This window comes from Porites lutea, chromosome 1 (assembly GCF_958299795.1).
Source record: "Porites lutea chromosome 1, jaPorLute2.1, whole genome shotgun sequence".
In the NCBI taxonomy this organism is placed as follows: Eukaryota; Metazoa; Cnidaria; class Anthozoa; order Scleractinia; family Poritidae; genus Porites; species Porites lutea.
In genome coordinates, this window is record NC_133201.1 from 13,957,500 (window position 1) to 13,974,179 (window position 16,680).

Genomic DNA, 16,680 nt, shown 5'->3' on the forward strand with positions numbered 1-16,680 from the left:
TCTGCCAGTTTTTAGCTTCCAGTCATTTCCAGGTTTTTGATAAGTAGTTAAGCTTACTAATATTTGTCATTTCTATCTTTTACTTTGAAGGAACGCCTTTGTAAGAGATAAAGAGGTAAGGTACTAAGTGTTGTTAGTAATGTGCACATGTATATGATGCATGAAATGAGCTAAGTTGCAAAATAAAGTATCATAGGTTATTCCACAGTATTCTGTCTGTTGAGGAGGGGAAATTTTGAGACACTTAATCTTGTTACAGTCTAATAGACATTGTTTTATGTGAACTTGCGTCTATAACTGCGATGATCTTCTTTCACATAATTCTTCACCTTGCAGTTCACATATAAGATGTTCATATATTCATAACTTCATCACAAGACATTGTTTTGTTACTTCTGATTTTCTATTCATGCTTGAAGTCTTCAAGAAGGCTAATATTTTTGCTACTGTCTTACTTTTCTCCCAAATGCATTATTTAGTTCACAGTTAGAGCTTTAATAGAGGTTCATTGCGAAGGGGAACAGAAAGTATCATGTTCGTTGTTTTGTTATGTTCATTTCTAATACTCTCTGAATGAAGTTCTATGCTGTAAATTAACTGCTTGCATTTTAGCCATTTACTGTGTGGTCTTTTTACTTACTTTAGTTACCAAATAAAAGTTTCAGCTTTGCCAGATTGGCTTCAGATTTGTTTTTATTGGCACACAATTGAGCATGCAAAACCAGGTGTTTGTAGTTGTCTCTTCTCGCTCCCCGAAAAGTGAAACACATATTGGTTCATAGGTTCGGGCATGGCACTCTGCTTGTGTTGTTGGTCAACGGTAAGAAGTAGGGATTTTCCAAAATATGTTTCTTTGTTGAAAGAGTTTTTGAGAATGTGATTGTTCAACCCTGCTCCCAGGTTCTGTCTAACTAAATGTTGAGGTAACGATAACAGTTTATGGCAACCCAGGTATAATTTTCAATTTGTAGGAAGCTTACTTTAATTATTTTTACTTATCCATCGGGCGATTTTTTGCACTAATGTGGAAAGAAATAGAAAAAAAAAAATTAGAATTGTTGGCTAAAATCTGTGAACCAGTGAATCTGTACTTTGAATATCGGTCATTGCGAAAACAATCAAACAATGAAAATAATCATAAAGTAATTCCATTGATTAATTCGCTACTCCAATAGTGTTTTGTCAATGTTGTCTGACAAATCAATGCTTTCTTGTTGGAGTAAATAGCTTTTAAATAATTGATGAATTAAACTTGACTTACTTGTAAGTTGAAGTTTGATCAGAATTCTATCGATTCATCAAACTGCACCAAGGCATCATGTGAGATAGCTAGATGCATGCGCATTATCCTTACTTACAGACGAATGTGAGTGTCAAAGAAAACACCCACTAAAAGGAGTAGTGTCATAAGGCCATCCCTATTAAACCTCAGTAGAATAAATGGTGGATACAGCAAACATCAATATTGACATTGGGCAGGTATGTGATCTTGTCATCACTGCCCCAGGGAGCCTAGAGACTCTAAAGTTCAGACAGCCGCACAGGGAATGAAACCCAGGGTGTTTATGCATAAACAACCCCACACCTTACAGGAACAAAGCTTCGCTCATGAAAGTAAAGAACGAGAAACGCTTCATGCTAACCTATAATGCTCTTATGAACACACTTAGTATAAAACAGTATAACAACTAAGCTGAAACACAATAACCCGAAAAATCTCTAAATTATAGACATGGAATACTAGTCAGCTTTAATTTTCAGCTCTGGACAAATAGCCAGGCCTGCTTTGTTTGACATGTTCCGTGAACAAGAATTCAAATGCATTAGGCACCTCTTCCATGTAAGCAATGTGAAGTATATGTAAACTTTGTCCTTTTTGTACAGAGACCAGGGCCATCAGCATAACCAGCTTTGGAGAAAGTGATTTTAAATCAAGCTTCTCGGGAGGGTGGAGGGAGGAAAGGTGATTTAAGATTGGTTGTACATTCCAAGTTGATTGGTTGTGTGAAATTGGTGGGCAGACATTGTAAAAACCTCTCTTCAACCCGGAAAACAAGTGGATGACAGCTAACGGTCATGTTATTTCTAGGTATAGTAACTGCTGATATGCCATTCCTGGCAGTATTGATGATGACGAGGAAATCTAAACCGGCAAAAAGAGGTGGATCATAGATCCATCCACTGTTTGATGTATGGTTTGTACTGATTTTGCATTCCGTCAGACCAGGACTTTTAAAAGGATTATTGCTGTAGGCTTGCTGTAGCTTTTATTTATTTCTGTGCTGGAGGCTTTCCCGAAAGCGTGCAAGCCATCAGTTTCACCTGTTTGTGAGGGGGATGCAACACAAGGTCGTGTGGTTGTGTTAGGAGATGATTTGGATTTCAGAGAAAAACAGGGTTGTCTACTAACAGGTGAAGGAGAGAGGTGAACCAAGGTCGTGTCTGCCATACGGGAACTAGAAACTGTCAATACTTGTAGACACCTAACGTTACCTAGTTACCTAGTTCTGCCTAAACTCACCTCTTATAAAACTTGTCGTATTACTTTTTTACAAATATAATAATTGTAATAAATTATCCTTTTCTGTTGTTATTTTATTTATTCATTTATATTAGTATTATTAGTATTTATTATTAGTATTCCTTCCAACTCATGAAAATGGCATTGACATATTCAGCACCAGGGTCTGTTTCCCATGACACATTACTAGAAATCTTACAGCTGTTTTGGATAACGCGCGACCTGCAATGTCAAAAACGTCTTTGGATTTTTTTCTGGGACATCAAACAAAATGATTGCATTTTACGCTGCTGTTCATCGTCTTAGCGGACCTCTTAGGAAACAGAAGAACTATGAAGCATTTTTGACAATGCAGGTCGTGTGTTATCCAAAACAGCTGTAATATAAGTCTGGATGCAAACAGGTCAATTTCAAATGGACCCCACAGTTTGTATAAGTCTGAAAAGACGTCCAAGTTAAAAGACCATTCAGTTGAACTGTTAATTTGGTTAGATTCAGTGTCAGCATCTACACAGGCAGAGCCGGATGTGTGGCAAACACTGAGCCAAATGTCTCTCTCTGTACACCACAGCCAAATTTTCTTAGCGAAACTATCACACTCTGCAGATTGTTGCCCCCTTGTTTTTAACATATGCTATTGTGGTTGTATTGTCAGACTTAATCCTTATGTGTTTTCTATGAACATGGGCAAGCACGATTTCAACCCCGACAAAACTGCTTTCAGCTCCAAATAGTTAATGTGGAAAGTTTGTTCGTCTAAGCTCTAAAGATGACCATTTGTCTGAGCTCCATATACTGCACACCAGCCTCTAGTGGAGGCACTGGCATTTGGCTCTTGTCTTACCACGTCCTGGATTTGCCAAGACTGGACCGCCATAACACGATCAGTAATGTTTTTCACTCTGTCTTTCTTTTATCATCCAGAAATGACTCCCTACTCTGTTAGGACATTTTTCATGTCATGGACAAGTCTCACACGCGTCAACAATAATTAGTGTTGTCAAAGGGTCGTTGTTTGGCTGTTTGGTTCTTGTGTCGTAGGGGTGGTTCTCAGGGAAGCTCAACATCCATCCATTCAAAGTAAGCATCTCCATCTTTCCTTTCATCTTTTCATTCAGGCGAGCTAGCGACCCTTTCCTTTCTGCATCAGGGAAGGCCTTCCCGACTTGGGCCTGCTTGATTCAGAAGGTCTCTGTCCCTGATGTCTCTCCTGAGAGGAGGAAGTCTGCAGTTAGACACCCAGTACAATTACACAAACAAGATGCTTGAGGTCTGAGATCGATGCCTGCACTAGTATGGTTCTTGGTCTTGTGTGTTCTTTTGGTTGTCCATTTTTCATTGTGTTAAGCCTTCATTGCTTCCTCTCTCAGAGGGGGTGCCACTAGCCAGGTTGACTCATCGCTTTAAAGAGGACTGATCCCTCCCTCCCTCCCTCTTTCTCAGCTAGGGCCATGGCAGAAAGACCCCTTGTTGATAAGTCTCCCTTGTTCATCATTCTTGATATGCGTCGCCACTGCTCAGGACTTGCCATCTCTTTTTTAATTTCGGCAACTCTGTTAGCAACAAATGGTTTGAAATTGAGGCTTTAAGATCTTAGGAATAACTTCACGATCCTCACGATCCTCCTGCATTAGTCATAATGGCTACCTGTAAACAATGTATGTATCGTCTTTACTGGAGATACGGCTTTCTGATGCGATTAGGCCATGAAGACAGGGTATTGTGAAATTAGTGGTGGACCAAGCAACTCAAGCAAAGGCATCGTTAGAAGAATTTGAAAAGAGGTCCAGCTCAATGTTTTAAGGGTACGCCATCCACTAATAATGGGGCTGTGGGAGTTCCAACACCCATTTTTTCCCACTTATAGCAGCCACCCAGATTTCTTACATTAGGATCTTTCCTCTTACTGTATAAGGTGCAAGGAACTGAAGTGGGTTGTATAAGCATGCTATAGTACTCAGTACATTTCGCTTGGTGGGCGTTTTGTAACCATCAGGTGGTTCTTCTTAAGAGGTAAGTACATTTCTTCTAGCTTGCCACGTGACTTTAAGGGTCTTGGCCTTATGCAGCTCATTTTTGTTTATTTCAAGGGCAGATAGTTGATATAGATCTTCCTTGGGTTAGTCTTAAAAAACCACAGGTTGGTTAAATGATCATTTTCGTAACTTGACGAGGCAGTGTTTGTAAAGGACAGGCATTGAAATTCATATACATCAGGCTCTCTTGAAGTGCCAGAGGAACTGGTGATACCGGCAGTCTTCTTTCTGCAATTCCACTTGCAAGAACATTTCAGAGATTTCACTTGTAAGAGCTACAGGTGCATAGTGGAAATGAGTTAATATGTTCCTCATGTCTCGTTGAGGCTCTGGGCCTTGTTGGCAATAAGGCATCACTTAAAATCTTTCTGTGATGCTTCACCACCTCATCGAAGACCAGGTGAACTTTTGTTGTAACCCTGCCTTCTTTTGTGACTGTAAAATGGGGTAAGAACCACTGCCTGGTAGCCTGTTTTTCATGATCTTTGAAGATCTTACTTAAATGTTTCATAATTTTTGGTCCTTTTGTCTGAAAGACTCGTGGTTTTTGGGTAGTGTTAGGGCTACTCCGTTCGAAATTGTTATTTAAATGTTGCTTGCACTCCTTTCATGGCATTTCCACCCGGTATCGCCTATTCTCAAACTTGAGTTTTTCAGCTACATGTGGAACCACTGCTCTCTCTTCAACTGTCCTCAGTGCTTCCGCTTTTTCTTTAATTCCTAGGAATTCAAGTTCCCAAAATGCACAAACTTTCATCAAGTAGAGATGGTTTGTTAATTTGACTACTGCGGTACATACATGTGAAATGTGAACCTGAGCTGTGTCGAAGGTCTTCCACCACAGTGGGGCCAAAGCACACTCAACCCAAATTTGTCTGTCACGCAACAGAGTGATCTGGTTTGTCACCTAGAAGCTTCCTTTAACCCATGATTAAAGACTGGATGATCCTACCAATCATGATATCAATCTCTTGCCTTCTTGTTTCATTATCAAATGGCACATTGCGAAGGTGGGGCCTTTTTCATTTAGTTCTAAACAGTGGATAGCCAGAGTGTCTCCAGCAATGTTATCAACAGCATGAGCTTGCAAAGGACTTAAAAACATATGTTTAAGTTTGTTACTGTCCGTTTAACCCTGCCTGAGCGTGTCCTGATTTCAGGTCTTCCTGTTCGAGCAATGGTTAGGTTTAAAGCCTGTCCATGTAATTGGAGTTCTTCAGCGGCTTCCTTCGAATTAAAAGAGCTTGTCAAACATGAGTCTAGCATGGCGTTTATCTTCAGTTACATATCTCCGATTCTTACTTATCAGTGCTGGATTTGTTATCAATGAAATATGTTAAGCATACCCAATTTTGTGTGTTTGTCTTGGGCATAATTGTCAATCGGTGCTGAAACATTAGTGTTTGTTCCTGTATCATGCTGGGTTTTAGGTTCCAGGTTAAGTTACTCCTGGTGGAATGGAGGGGCACTTGCATATAGCTGGCCTTGGCTCATCTACTGCATGATCTGGAGCATGTTCATGCAAGTAGCTGTACGTAAACTTCCACCATCATCACATTTCGTAGCATTAGGACACTCCTTTCCATGATGACCAGCAGCTGGCAACGACGTGTGCGTGTAATCAGCTCTTTTATCTTCTGTATAGGTAACTGTTAAAAGACTTTGCGCACCCTAGGTGGGTGTTTTTGTCTACATGTGTCAACAATAAATTCTGTTGATTTGGAACTAGTATTAAAACTTCTACTATGAACTCCATTCCTTTGCCCTTGTGATCCTTCAAATTTTTTTTCCAACCCAATTGTCCTTTGGTTTCTTCCATGATTTGTATGCGGAGCTCTACCCACTCCGCAAATGACACAAATGATGCTTGGTCATCTCCAGAAAGCTTTTCGTTTGCTTTGAGTTTCAGTTTTTGCCCTTGTAGCTCTTGACCTGACTCGGAGTCTGGTTTAGGAATATTTCTTGTATGTGTCCAAGTTTCCAGCGCAGTCTTGGAAGGTGGTCATCGCTCACTAGGACTACATCCCCAACTTGTAAGGGAGGGGTAACTTGTGCCCATTTCTTGTAAGCCACCAATTGAGTCACATAGTCTTGAGACCATTGTTTTCAAGAGCTATCAGCCAGCGTTTGATGATTTCTCCAAGCATGAAGAAGATTCTTCTGCAAAGAACTGCCCTCCATATCTTTTGACTTCAATTTTACCCACTGAAAGGGTCGACCTGTGATAATTTCTGCTGGTGTGAGTGGGAGCGGGTCACTTGTGTCATTGCTGCAATACGTCAAGGGGCAACTGTTTATTTGTTCCTCGGCTACTCTAAGTGTTGTCCACATTTCTTCAGTTGACAAGGGCAAATGAACTTCCAATGAATACCACTACCCTGGACCCCTTTCTGTGGGATATCGCTTTTGATAACTTCCCAGCATTGGCAGAGCTCATTGTCAGCGTTTTTAAATGATTTAAAATTGTCAGACCAAATCACGTCAATCTTGCCTCTTCTTGACATCATCCTTGCCAAAGCCAATAGAAAACTTTCGGCGGTCATGCTGCGTGTGAGCTCGAGATGTACTGCACGTGTTGTACAACACGTGCCTTCTCAGCTTCTTGGAATTCGTTCTTGATGTACAAAGGTCCCAGAAAATCAATACTGTTGTGTCAACACTGGGGATGGTGTCATTGGTCCTCTGGGAGAAGTGCTATCTTTTGTACTAGAGATGTGGTCTTGAAATAGCAGTAGATACGACACTGATTCACTACTTTCTTCACTGCACTTCTTCCTTGAATGATCCAGTACCCTTGTCTTATATGCATGAGGGTATTGATTGGTTACCGCATGTAACTGCTTCTCATGAGCTTCCTGGATTAGCAAGGCTATGAATCTGTTCTGGTAAGGAAGAATGACAGGATATTTTGCTTCCTCCGGAAGGCTTGTCTTGTGAATTCTTAAAGCTGGTGGTCATCTGCATACATTGAAAAGTCAATGCTCTTGACAAAGTGTGATAAATCATTTTGATACGAATTCCACATTAGAAGTCCAAGAGAAGAGCCTTGGGGACATCCCCTTTGACATGTTTCCAATCAACCAAACCAACCTAATCTAACTCTATTCAGTCTTTCCTTGAAACATGATCTTAGTATGTGTATGGCAATATAATCAAATCCATATGCTTGAAGTTTCCTCAGTACAAGTGTATGCTGCGAACAATCATATGCTTTTGACAGATCCGTTGATAAGATCCCTATACTCAAATTCCAATCTTGTGACAATTTCCAGTCTTCTACTAATCGTATCATGGTTGTTTCAGAGGAATGGGTGTTGCGATGTGCAGTTGAGTATGGTGAAAGTACAGTGTCATAATGTTGACCAATTTGTTTACACATCGACTGTTCAAATACTTTGCCAACTGAATCCAGCACTGTTACCGGTCTGTAGTTCTTAACATCAGATTTGTTACCCTTTTTATACATGGGGACCCACTCACCACTTTTCCATGCTTTGGGCCAACTTCTCAAATAAACACTGGTGTTAAAAAGCTTGGTCATGGATGGTGCAATGCCAGGCACGGCTAATTTCAAGAGTTTTGGAGAAAATAAACTTGGACCATTTGCCTTTGACACGTTTAGTTTATCCAACAGTTCTTTCACTTCAATCTCATTCAATTCTTCTGCCGATAACACTCCCGTGTTCCTTTCACTTTGCAATCCTTTAGCATTTTGCAATTATATATGCAATTACTCACAGCAACTTCTGAAGAGAAAATAACCTTTCTGATTCAATGATACATGAGCAGTACCTGATGGTGTAACAGTTCTAATGTAGACAGCTCCAGCATAAAAAAAAATAGTAAGTGTTCTGTGAGGCATCGCAGAAGGCATGAATTTCTTTCTCCATTGGATCTGGCAATGAAGAGAAATAGCGTTGAAGAACCTCTACCTGTTCCATCTTTTTCATACCTTGAAGCCGCTTGCTCCATTTTGTTTGAATGGATAATGGTAAGACATCGTCCCAGCCGGACTGATCTTTCCATAGTTCTTTTACCAGTAAATGGACTCTATAGTCCAAAAGGATTGTAAACCTTAGCCACGAGACTAACAGGTTCTCTTTTAGTTCCACTTTTGAGCTCATGTTCAGCAAACTTGAAATGAAGGGTGTCCGACCTTGGATTCCAGCTTATGCCAAGTGCTTTCTGAAACTGTTTGCCATCTTTGAATTCAATTTTTGTCTCCATTGATCTTTGATAGCCAGGAATCTCTTTTGTCACCTCTTCTGAATTACTTGCCCACAGTTGAAAGCCCCTGTGAGCCATAAGCTGTGTCAAACCATGATATAAGCTAATGACTGTCATCTGATTTGTCTCCTGAGCAAAGGTCGTCAACATAGAAGTGGTCTTTGACTGTCTCGGCAGGTAGAGGGAATTTCTCTTTTTTCTTCTCCGTGTGATGTCTTGTTGTTGCTATTGCCAAAAAGGGACATGATTTTGCTCCAAAAAGTAGAGTCACTATTCGGATGATTCATCGCAGTGGAGCACCCAAGTCCAGGTTGTGCCAAAGATAAATGAAGACATCGCGATCTTCCTCTTTGAGTTTCACTTGCAGGTACATTTTCCAAATGTCAGCCATAATCACAACGCGATGCTCTCTGAGACGGGGGAAGTAACAAGTTCTGTCAGTAATGCTGGTCCTGTTTCTAAGTAATCATTTAATGAAACATCTTTTTCAGTTTTTGCTGATGCGTCAAACACTATTCGATACTCAGTTGTTTCTCATTCTGGTCTGATTATGTTGTGATGAGGCACATGATAAATGGGACGGCCATCCTTTTGGGTAATTTCTTTGCATGGACGTTCTTCTGAACTACCTTCTGTTTCATACTTTTGTATTGCTTGCTGGTATTCCTGAATGATTTAATTTGAATATTTGATTTGAATATTAGTAAGTAAGTAAAGACTTTATTTAATGAGAGTTAGCACGAAATAGCCGGGGCTAATAAACTTGTGGCCCTCTAAATAATAAATAAATAAATAATAAAATAATAAATGAGTATGCTAAGCTATAAAAAATACAAGGTAAAAACCAAAGAATAGTCAGATACTATAGAATCTACTAAATTATTTAAAAGATAAAATATAGCATTATAATCATCTCACAATTCATCAAGTTACTTAAATAGAAAAATGATCAAGATTCTGCTGCTGTTTAAAAAATTCATTCCACAATGCTTTTTTAAAAGAGTCAACCGAGTCCCTTTGCCTTGCAGGCAAAGATAAGCTGTTCCATGCTTTGCAAGTTGTTACGGTAACAGTTCTGCCTCCTTCTCTTTCGCGATTATACCTCGGAGAGGTTAGGTTAAACAGTACCTGGTTTGTCTACTGTCGATGTTACTGTTTAATTTAAGTAGATCGTTTAGATAAACAGGGACGTCATCTTGTAATCGCTTATAAGCAATGACACATTTAGGTATAGAAGCGTCTTTATAAAAAGGCAACCATTTCAGCCGATTAAACAAGGGAACTGATGATGCTAGAGGGGGGGCATTGAGGATTACTCTAGCTGCTCGTTTTTGGAGCTTCAGGACCCGCCCAAGGCTTTTTTAGTGCAGAGGACACTTGCATAATTAATCACTGGCCTGATCAAAGCATTGTAATAAAGTAATCTTTGTTTAAGGGGCAGATAATTCATAATTTTCTTTAACTTAGCCGATGCGCTGTGAAACTTTCTTACAAACAGTCGTAATATGCTCAGAGAAAGATAGCTGTTCATCAATCTCAAGACCCATTAGCTTAACATTCATAACGTTAGTTAACAAACTGCGATTGCAAGTAATCTCAGGGATATTGTCTATTTTGGTCGAGAGTCGCTTTCCCTTCACGGTGAGGACCTTGGTCTTTTTTTTTTTTAATGTTCTTATCCAAGTTACATAATGTAAACGTTCTTATCCAAGTTACATAATTTGAATACATTTCATTCCATAAATATTTCAGAACAAACCCCTCAAGTACAGCCTGAAATTCCTCCATATCCTTCAGATTTTGGGTTTGAACCACCCGCATAGGTAGTACTGGGCTACATGTACCGATAGCAGACTAATAAGGCTGAACTGACCTGGAAAACGTTACATAATGTGAATACATTCCATTCCATAAATATTTCAGAACAAACCCCTCAAGTACAGCCTGAAATTCCTCCATATCCTTCAGATCTTGAACCACCCGCAGAGGTAGTACTGGGCTACATGTACCGATAGCAGACTAATAAGGCTGAACTGACCTGAATAACGTGACAGTTAAATGATGCCAGATGAGAGTGATTTTGCCTGGCGACTGTGAATTATGTTTTAATTGGTGCAAGTAAATAATTTTCTGTTAAGGTGGATGATAATTCATAATGGTAAATGGCGTCATATTATTAATAGTGAATGATGTAAAATGATGTAACAAATAATGTTTAGTGACAGTGATTGATGCCTTATGATTGTGAATGACAGAAAGATAACTACGGATTGAAAATTCTGTCTCACAACAAAGGAAAATGTGAAACATGGTGATTGATGTGTAGTTATGGTAAATGTTTTCTTATTACAGCAATGTCCAATAATGTTAGATAATATCTATATCAAGAGATGATGATGTTACTATTAATTTTAGTATGTATTTTTTTATTTTAGTCATGAAATAAATACAAATGCTTAAGGCTTTGAAGGAAAGATTTCCCAACATGTTTAGCAGACCCATAAAGGCCTTCTTGCTGAACTTTAGGGGAGAGCCTTTTACTCTTTTGACACACGGCTCTAGTTGTTTTTCATTAGCGGTAACGATGTAAAATTACAATGTAGTATTTTTTTTTTTCAGAGAATAGCCATTCTTCAGACACTGGTATCTGGCCTTGATTTCGTTTCTTTTGCCTTAGACCAAGTAAGTATGACATATTAACTGAGTTTATGTTTCAAGGAAGTAACAAAGCCAACCATAATCCTGGTTATAGAATCATCAGATTTAATTGAGGAGATTTAATTTATTGAACGTGATATAAATTTACTGCCATGTGGACAAGATATTGAATTTAAAGCACATAAATGACATTCCTCTCTGAGTACATAGTTGTACTGACCAAACATGTCATAATAAAATACCGAAAGTGAGATTTTAGGGAAGGATTATTGGTTGATGAAATGTTTCGGAAAAGAAGATGGAGAAGGCAATTACTGTTAACACCTACAGGATTGAAGGAATGTTTTTGTGGGAGTTAAATATCAACATTTTTCTCTACTGTAAACATTAGAGGATGAAGAAATTGAGCATTATAGGAGTTGCTCTACCAGTGTCAGAAATTTCATGCAAAGTTATGGGAGCTGTTATTATTACTGTTACTGCAACTTTAAGGAAACACTACATCTGCTGAAGTGTCCGGACAATGATTGAGATATCTTGCTGTAAATGAATGTTCAGGGCTCGAAACAGTAACAGTAATGACATCCGTGGCATTACAGTTGATAATGAAGAGATCAAAGTAGGTTCGTTCTGAGACTACCTGACTGGTTTTTTAAAAGACGATCTCTCTCTAACAAACTTTCTTAAACTTAAAGAAGATTATGGAACTTGCTCTGGCCTAACAGTTATAACCATGAAAAGTCTGAGCTTTTGCTGCAAGGTAACTGAGTCTATACCGTACAAGAAACCACTCTGAACAACATAGAAATTAAACGATCTTTTAAAATCTTGGATGTACATTTTACCTCACATTCGAGCAAAACAAAAGTTAAACATCAATGAATTAATAAGCTCCATTCAACTGAAGCTACGAATCTGGAGGTGAAGGGACTTGACATGAACGATAGAAGAATTAAAAGCCCCACATTTAAATTCCATAACTGAAACACAAAGAGAACTTTAAATTTGCTGCAAGAACTGGCGAATAATCAACCGAGTGGCTGGAAAACAATCCTTTTGATTATCTGAAACTTGTTGGAAGCACAGGTAGCCCAAGTTCGAAAAATGAGCAGCAGCGACCATCGGCATTGTTGCATAACATTCGAAATATAAGGATTTGTATGGGGAAAAAAACCTATCATTTCTGTGACCTACCAAAATGAAAGGATTTCAATATAAAACAGCTTACCTTAAATAAAATGTGTGTTACGTCTCTCCTGTGTGGTCCATGGGCCGATTTATGGCTGTTTTATCACAGGCGGCCCAAGCTCACTTCAGGAACGCGGACGTGACTCTTGCTTGCGAGTGGTGTTGTGTTACAAACGGTTATTTACAAAGGCTTGTATGGGATGTAAACGGTTTTTCTTAAAAGAGAGAAAAAATGTTATGTTTTTAAATAAAATCTACTTACCCTATTGCCTTGTTTTATTTTTTGTTTACCCACGTCTCAGGCCGTTTTGAGGCATTTTCGGCGAGTTAGCGCTTTTTTGGTGTTCCACTGCTAAGAGAAAGGCAAGGCTGAACAGTAATTTCCGAAGTGTCTGCCTTTCGAGGCGAATAATTCCGGTGGAAAATTACCCCCGCGCTCAATTCCTCCAGAAATTCAAAGCAGAGATGTTGCAGTTCAGGTCCATTCACTCGATTCGCAATTCCTCCTACAGATTGTTCACCAGCGATGCTTTTTTCTCTTGCTCGATCAGCTTCTGAATTTCGAACTAGGCTCTTCCAAACTGCCGTTCACCGATCACATAGTATTGCAGGTAACTAAAATAACCCCGGCGAGGGTAGCCAACGGCCTGCAGTCGACAAACAAACCCATTAGTTAGCTCCTAATGCGATCTTGACAATGTCTCTCGAGGTGACCCGGGGAACTGTCACGTTTGTTTGTCAACTGCAGGCCGCTGGCTACCCTCGCCGCGCTTATTTTAGTTACACATACTATGAGATCGGTGAATGGGTCCACTGCAGTTTGGAAGAGCCTAGACAAATGTTGCTTGTATTACTTGATCTTGTGTGAATTGTTTGCTGTTACAAGGAGTCACGCGAGCTGACCAAGATGGATGGGCATGTGTTGAATGTACTCCGTAAAGTTTTTCTTAGCCTCTTCTTTCGTAAATCGAATGTTTTGTTGTTTTCCTTGCCTTTGCTTATATGTTTCGTTTCTCTTCATAATCATTATTTACTTACTTTGCGTCATGTTATTTTATTCTCTTTATTGTTTCGTAGTGTCTTTATTGTTGTTTAGTCCACCCAATAGATGAACCTTATCTTGTAAATATTTCCTTTCTCCCTGCGTCGATTAGTTTATAAGCTATTTGTGGGTGAGAATATAAACTAATCAGTTGTATGCTGAGTCTCAATCTCAATATCTCAATTTGTTGTTGTTGTTGTTTAGTAAGAAGAACAATATTGTTTGTTCATGCGTGTATTAGAGGCTTTCCTGCACTTTATATCTTTGATGTGCTGAGAAAGTAACCGATTGCAGACTTTTCTTGATGGTTGCTGACTTTGTTTCTAGGAATGGCCTTATCTTGGTTATGGAAACCAGCCACCTCAAGGTGAATTGTGCCCAGCAATATTATGTATTTGCATCCAAGTATTTGTAGGATGGCACCATTTCGATACAACTTCCAGAATGTTTTGTTTTCATTTTTAAGTTAGGTCTACAATAATGTAAAGTGCACTGGTATTTTTAACATACCCAAAGTGAATACTGGTAATAGTGTTAAAATGATAATTAATGTGGGTAATGAGGACAAACAAGCAAAAGAAAGAAAGGCCTAGGCAATGGCCAATTTTCAGCTATTTTTGTTTTTTTCAACTTTAAGGTAATTCCTTTGAAAAGGACTGTACTATCCACATTTTTTTCAAACCTGGCACAATTGGCAGCCATATATAGAAAAATAAAAACTGCACTAAAATGATAGGGTCACCGAGCTTGTTTTCGCCATGTATGCCTGTAATTCTAAGTGTTTTTTCCTGCTTGGGCGTAAAATGTTCAAAACTTGATCATGAACAACCGTAAAATAATTCATATTTCTTACCAAAAACTATGATCTTTTCTATAACCTGGAGCCTGCTTGTTTGTCGGGTTATAATTTTTCAGTAAAATGACTTCAAAGTACCCAATCTTACAAAAGGTGAGAAAAATAGACAGTTTTAACATTATCTCATACTCTTCCTCTGTGGCGCCAAATGGGAAGTTTCACATCATTCATATCTAAATGACACAACTTTTACTATCCAGATTTTTTTCTACTTAAAATATATTTCCTTGCATCCATAACGAGTAAAAAGCACCAGTAAAAATTGGGGGTCACCGTGTTTGTTTGTCATAGTAAGATAATAATAGGAATATTTTGCCTTCAAATGATCATTTTGTGGAAAAGGACTGGAACAAGTTTCAAGACCAGCACCTTTTTAGCAGGGAAGATTTATCACAATCTCTATTAAAACCATGCGGACTACAAAAGGGTCCTTTGTTACCTCTCTTTAGGCTTTGATGTTTCAGTGTTATTCTTCAGTGTTATGTTTCAGTGTTATGCGCAGTAGGTGATGTGCAGTACAAAACAAGGACATCACCTTAAACAACAAAACATCAAGGAAGGCCAGAAGCATAGCGCATTTCTTGGGCTGGATTATAAAATGAGTCCTTGACCCAAAATATTTTCTGTCATCATTATTGGTTTCTGTGGTAAACCAGTGACCCCTCACTTTCCTTTGGGTAAGAGCTTTTGGCGTTAGCAAAGAAAACAGTTTTTATTTTAAAAAAATGTACACAGGAGATTTTTTTAAAAGTGGAAATACCCAACATTTGTGTACAGTGGGAATTTCGTGTACTTACAATGCATGGTCACTTGTGTATGAATGTTTGTGATCTATAATTCTACGAGTGGAAATGGGCAAATGTCGATCCTCCACAGTTATGAATTTCGAGTTTTCATCAATTTCAAAATTGTTTGCTTTTTGGCTTCTGTCTGTAGGTCTGTCCATCTGATCTGATTGGTCATTTTTTTTACATTTGTATTTAACTGTGGCAAGTTGTGTGCTATTGAAAAAGTTATCCAGAAGACACACTTAAAAGTGTTATAATATTTCAATTATTTTCAGTCACTATAAAAGTGAAACTGGGTAATCTGTCAGACAATGTAGACAGGTTTTGTATTGTCTCAAATGTCTGCATATGAACTAAGGTTCTTCATTCATTTTAACGTAGATGATACATGTGCTACGGATGCTGCTGATGAAGGATCACAAGCAGCCTCCCTTGTCACAGAAAAGGAAATGCATATCTTCATTGAAAAGGTGGAGAATTTCAGCACACTCAGCAGCAGCAGTTTGTCAAGTGCATCTACAATAACAAGATGTTTGAGTCCTATTGGAGACCCTAAGGAGCAAACAGTTGCTTTTGATGAATCTACTACTGACTGCACAAGTAATTTAAACAAGAAGCCAGTCAAAGAAAGTATTGAAGTACATGAGTCTTCAAGGCTTTTCAATACTAACGTTCAGACTGAGCAGGTTCTGGGAAATGAGAACAACGTGTTTGATTCCAGTACAAGGAAAACTAAAAGGCATAAAGTGGGAGATGAAAAAGACAACTGTGTTACTAGTCTCTGTGAAAGCCCAACAACAAAAACGATAGCAGGGTTAGATGAACATTATGACAAGTGGAATAAGCTACTGTTGTATGAAGGTAAGTGGAAGTAGCAAAAATATTTGAGGCTTTTGGAGTACAGTATATGGTCCTTGGTCCGGATGAAAAAGACGTAAATGAGTATTTCTTATCTTAGAAGAAGAGAAGTGAGCTGAAATTTGTCCTGTAAGTTGCCGTAACATTTCACTACCTTGTGACAAACTGACAGCTTCTGAGCTTTGCGAAAAATCCTTAATCATAGAAAATGACCGCTCCTTTTGAAGGCCCCTGGTCCAGTCACTTTGGCCACTTTGTAAGCGGGCATCAAAAGTGCGCAAAAAGAAACGTTCCAAGCACCATCTGATCTAAGTTCCTGTATATCTTCTATAGGCATCATTTAAACTTCAAAAACAAAATGATTTTCTGCAGAAAGAGCTAAAGTTTGGTCTCTTGAATAAATTATTTTTGCTTTTTTGCAAATGTGTGTCGTGCAGTTACAATGCGATGTCGGCAAAATCGCCACCGTTTTAAATGAATTCAATCGAAGTTTAGAGAAAGGAAAA

General features: G+C 38.8%; 1 protein-coding gene across 2 annotated transcripts in view; it reads left to right on the forward strand.

The window, feature by feature from the left end:
* The window catches only part of LOC140945680 (pleckstrin homology domain-containing family M member 2-like), a 202,316-nt gene that overhangs the window by 23,994 nt on the left and 161,642 nt on the right, over positions 1-16,680 (forward strand). For both annotated transcript variants that reach the window (XM_073394713.1, XM_073394721.1), the window contains exons 6-9: positions 91-115; positions 11,404-11,466; positions 14,000-14,039; positions 15,698-16,177. In XM_073394713.1, the coding sequence (XP_073250814.1) occupies positions 91-115; positions 11,404-11,466; positions 14,000-14,039; positions 15,698-16,177 (608 nt within the window). The remainder of the gene's footprint in view (positions 1-90; positions 116-11,403; positions 11,467-13,999; positions 14,040-15,697; positions 16,178-16,680) is intronic.